This window comes from Hyla sarda, chromosome 1 (assembly GCF_029499605.1).
Source record: "Hyla sarda isolate aHylSar1 chromosome 1, aHylSar1.hap1, whole genome shotgun sequence".
Taxonomy (NCBI): Eukaryota; Metazoa; Chordata; class Amphibia; order Anura; family Hylidae; genus Hyla; species Hyla sarda.
The window spans coordinates 41,478,947-41,481,964 of NC_079189.1; the positions used below are offsets into that span (position 1 = coordinate 41,478,947).

At 40.7% G+C, this 3,018-nt stretch overlaps 1 protein-coding gene across 1 annotated transcript; it reads left to right on the forward strand.

Annotated features, from left to right (window-relative positions):
- The first annotated feature begins 982 nt into the window (after positions 1 to 982).
- Positions 983 to 2,655, forward strand: LOC130300659 (uncharacterized). Its single transcript, XM_056551562.1, has 2 exons — positions 983 to 1,853; positions 1,940 to 2,655. Exons 1-2 carry the CDS (start codon positions 1,729 to 1,731, stop codon positions 2,538 to 2,540), a joined length of 726 nt encoding a protein of 241 aa, XP_056407537.1. The 5' UTR covers positions 983 to 1,728; the 3' UTR covers positions 2,541 to 2,655.
- The last annotated feature ends 363 nt before the right edge of the window (positions 2,656 to 3,018 follow it).

Genomic DNA, 3,018 nt, shown 5'->3' on the forward strand with positions numbered 1-3,018 from the left:
CATAGACCACAATTAGCCTATTGGTTTTAATGGGCAAAAAATCACAGAGTTGATGCACTAGTCACAGTTCTCTATACCATTAATGAAGGGAGGGCTCAATATGCGCAAATTTGCGCATATGCGCACAAATTTTCACATAAGCACAAAAAAAAGCGAATATTCGTAATTATGAATATACAGTGCTATATTCGCGATTAAAAATCGAATTGCGAATATTCGTGAACAACACTAGTCGCTGCAAATACAGTGAAGGAGTTTAAACATGCATGGGATAGGCATAAGGCTATCCTTCATATAAGATAGGGCCAGGGACTATTGATAGGATTCAGATTACTGGGCAGACTAGATGGGCCAAATGGTTCTTTTCTGCCGACACATTCTATGTTTCTATACTGTATGGATATCAGAAAAATGGTTCCAAGCTCTTATTTCTTTATTAAATTCACTACTTTGGGGCAGGAAAGCACGAGAATGAAATATGTTTCTTTAACATTAGCTGAGCACGATGGGGGTTGGGCACTTTTTTTTTAGGTACTTTTTAGCACTAAAATTGCAGACTATTATGAGAAGTAGGGAAAATGTAATCCTATTCTTTCTCTCTAAGGGTATGTTCAAACTACGGAATTCCCGCGGAATTCCACGGGCGGAATTCCGCAAGCCGAATTCCGCGGTGTGAACTTAACATTAATGTGAATGGGTTTCCGCGAGACCAGTTCACACTGCGGAATTTCAGCACCGCTGAAATTGTTCCGCGCAAAGAAAGAACATGTTCATTCTTTGCACGGAAGTCCGCGAGCACTGCATAGCTGTCAATGGTGACGGCTCAGTGCCGCCCGATTCTACCGCCGCCACCGGCTGCCAGTCTGAATCTCCGCTCGCTGAATTCAGCGAGCGGAGATTCCGTCCACACACTGTAGTGTGAACATACCCTAATGGGTCATTATAAGGATATTTTTGAGATTTTGGAAGCTGGGATACTCACTACACCCATGCATATCTATATAATAAAGTATGGGAGGAACTTTAAAAAAATTTAAAATCACATGGAGTTTTGACTTTACTTAATTATGGTCGAATAAAGCACTTAAAGAATTCCTTAAAATTAAAGATTCACTCTTTTGGATGAAAAGAGGCTTATTTATGTAAATCAATTCTACGCTTTAGGTCAAATAAAGTCGTTGGAAGAGATAGCCCATAAGTATGGGGTGGCAGACAATCAGAAACATTGTTTTTTTACAAATAAGTAATGCAGATCATAAACCAATAAAAGGAGAGATTGGAGATTTCAGGGATTCTATATATAAGAAAAGTTTAATTAGACTATTTCCTTATGCGAAGTTGCTGTCTGGGCATGCTGGGAGTTGTGGTTCGCAGCGGTTGGGGGTTCACAGCTTGAAGACCACTGCTATAGAGGGAGCAAATGTATCTGAGCCCTGGAACTCAAATAATGTGAAATATGAGATGATCAAAATGGAGCCCCTGCACTACTTACTTGGGTTCTGGGGTCTGTAAGGTCCATAGTAAAAACATCAGGTTCTGTCTATAGCAGATACTAAATCATGGCAGCTCCAAGAAACAAGCAGTCATTCTGACATGTCACATGTGATGTCATAGACAGCTGGAGTCCTGACATTCCACTGACAGCCGCCCGAGCCCGAGTCTGTAGATTGTTCCAGTGAGATTAGTGAGATTATTGATCTTAGCGTCTTCTTCTTCTACTTGTCTGAAATGGAGCTAAAAGGTTTGGGGTTCGTCCCCCTCCTGTTGGCGTTTTGGTGTGCGGCCTGGCTTGCCACCAGCTACATCATGACGGTCGTCCTCGGCCATGCCGCCTCGCTACTGATGAGCATCAGGTAAGATAAACAAGCACATGATTCTTATTTCATGGGTTGGGAGTGAGGAAATATCCATAATAACATTGGTTTCTTTTCCTTCACAGTGATGTGGGAAATTTCTTTCCCGAAAGCATATTATTCAGAATTGGATTCATAGGGACATCCATTGGCACTTTGGTACTAACCTTTCTTATTTATAAGTATATGGTTATGCATACTGAAGAGTTCAGGGGTTATCAGGTCCTGATCCAGAGGATCCTGCTGGCCATTGTGTGGGCCTCCTGTTTTGCCACAGCTGTCATGCATGTATTTTCCCCCAAAGAATATCCCAGGATACACTTTGTCAGCACGATAATTTCAATTACATGTGAAGCCTTATACTACCTTGGGCAGTCAATCCAGATGTATAAATTACCAGGAACAAAAAAAGTCATCCACCATAGTAGATGCACCTGCTGTGGCCTGACTTTTGTCTGTGTAATTTTCTATTTTGGATATGAAACATTAAAGGAATTATTCTATAATGATGAAGACTGGGACGAGATCCGTGAAATCCCCATCATAATCATCGAGTGGGTGATGCTTCTACTGATCCTGATAAACATCGTGACCTATTATTCCACCATGCAGAGGTTATTGTTTACCGTCTCCAGAAACAGCTGCAAACTCTCTCTTAGAGTAAGAATTGATGACTTCGGGGTGTAGACCACCACGTGGGCCATCAAGGGAACTTCTGGGAGAAATACTGCACAGGATACGGAAAAACATCTAAAGAAGAATAACTGGGGGACTATATCTGGTGCCAGTAATCATGACACAATAATATGCGCTGGTGATATTACCTATACAAAAAAATAAAATAAAAATTTCAAAAAAATATTGGTGTGTGAAGTGTAATACCTAGTTAGAAAAACAGAATCAAATTCATCATTATAACCACCCTCTGCATTACCCTGTTTATTATTTTTCAAGCAAGCACTTTGTTCTAATTCGTCCACTCTCTGGCGTGCTCCTTGTATAAGGGGTTTGGGATACCCTTTATGTTTAAAACGATCCTCCAGGTTATCTAGTTGTTGTAGGCATTTTTGTGTGGAAGAACAATTCCTTCGGATTCTTTTCATTTGACCGAATGGAATGTTCTTCTTCCATTATTTAAGATGGCAACTGTTAAAGTCGAGATAGC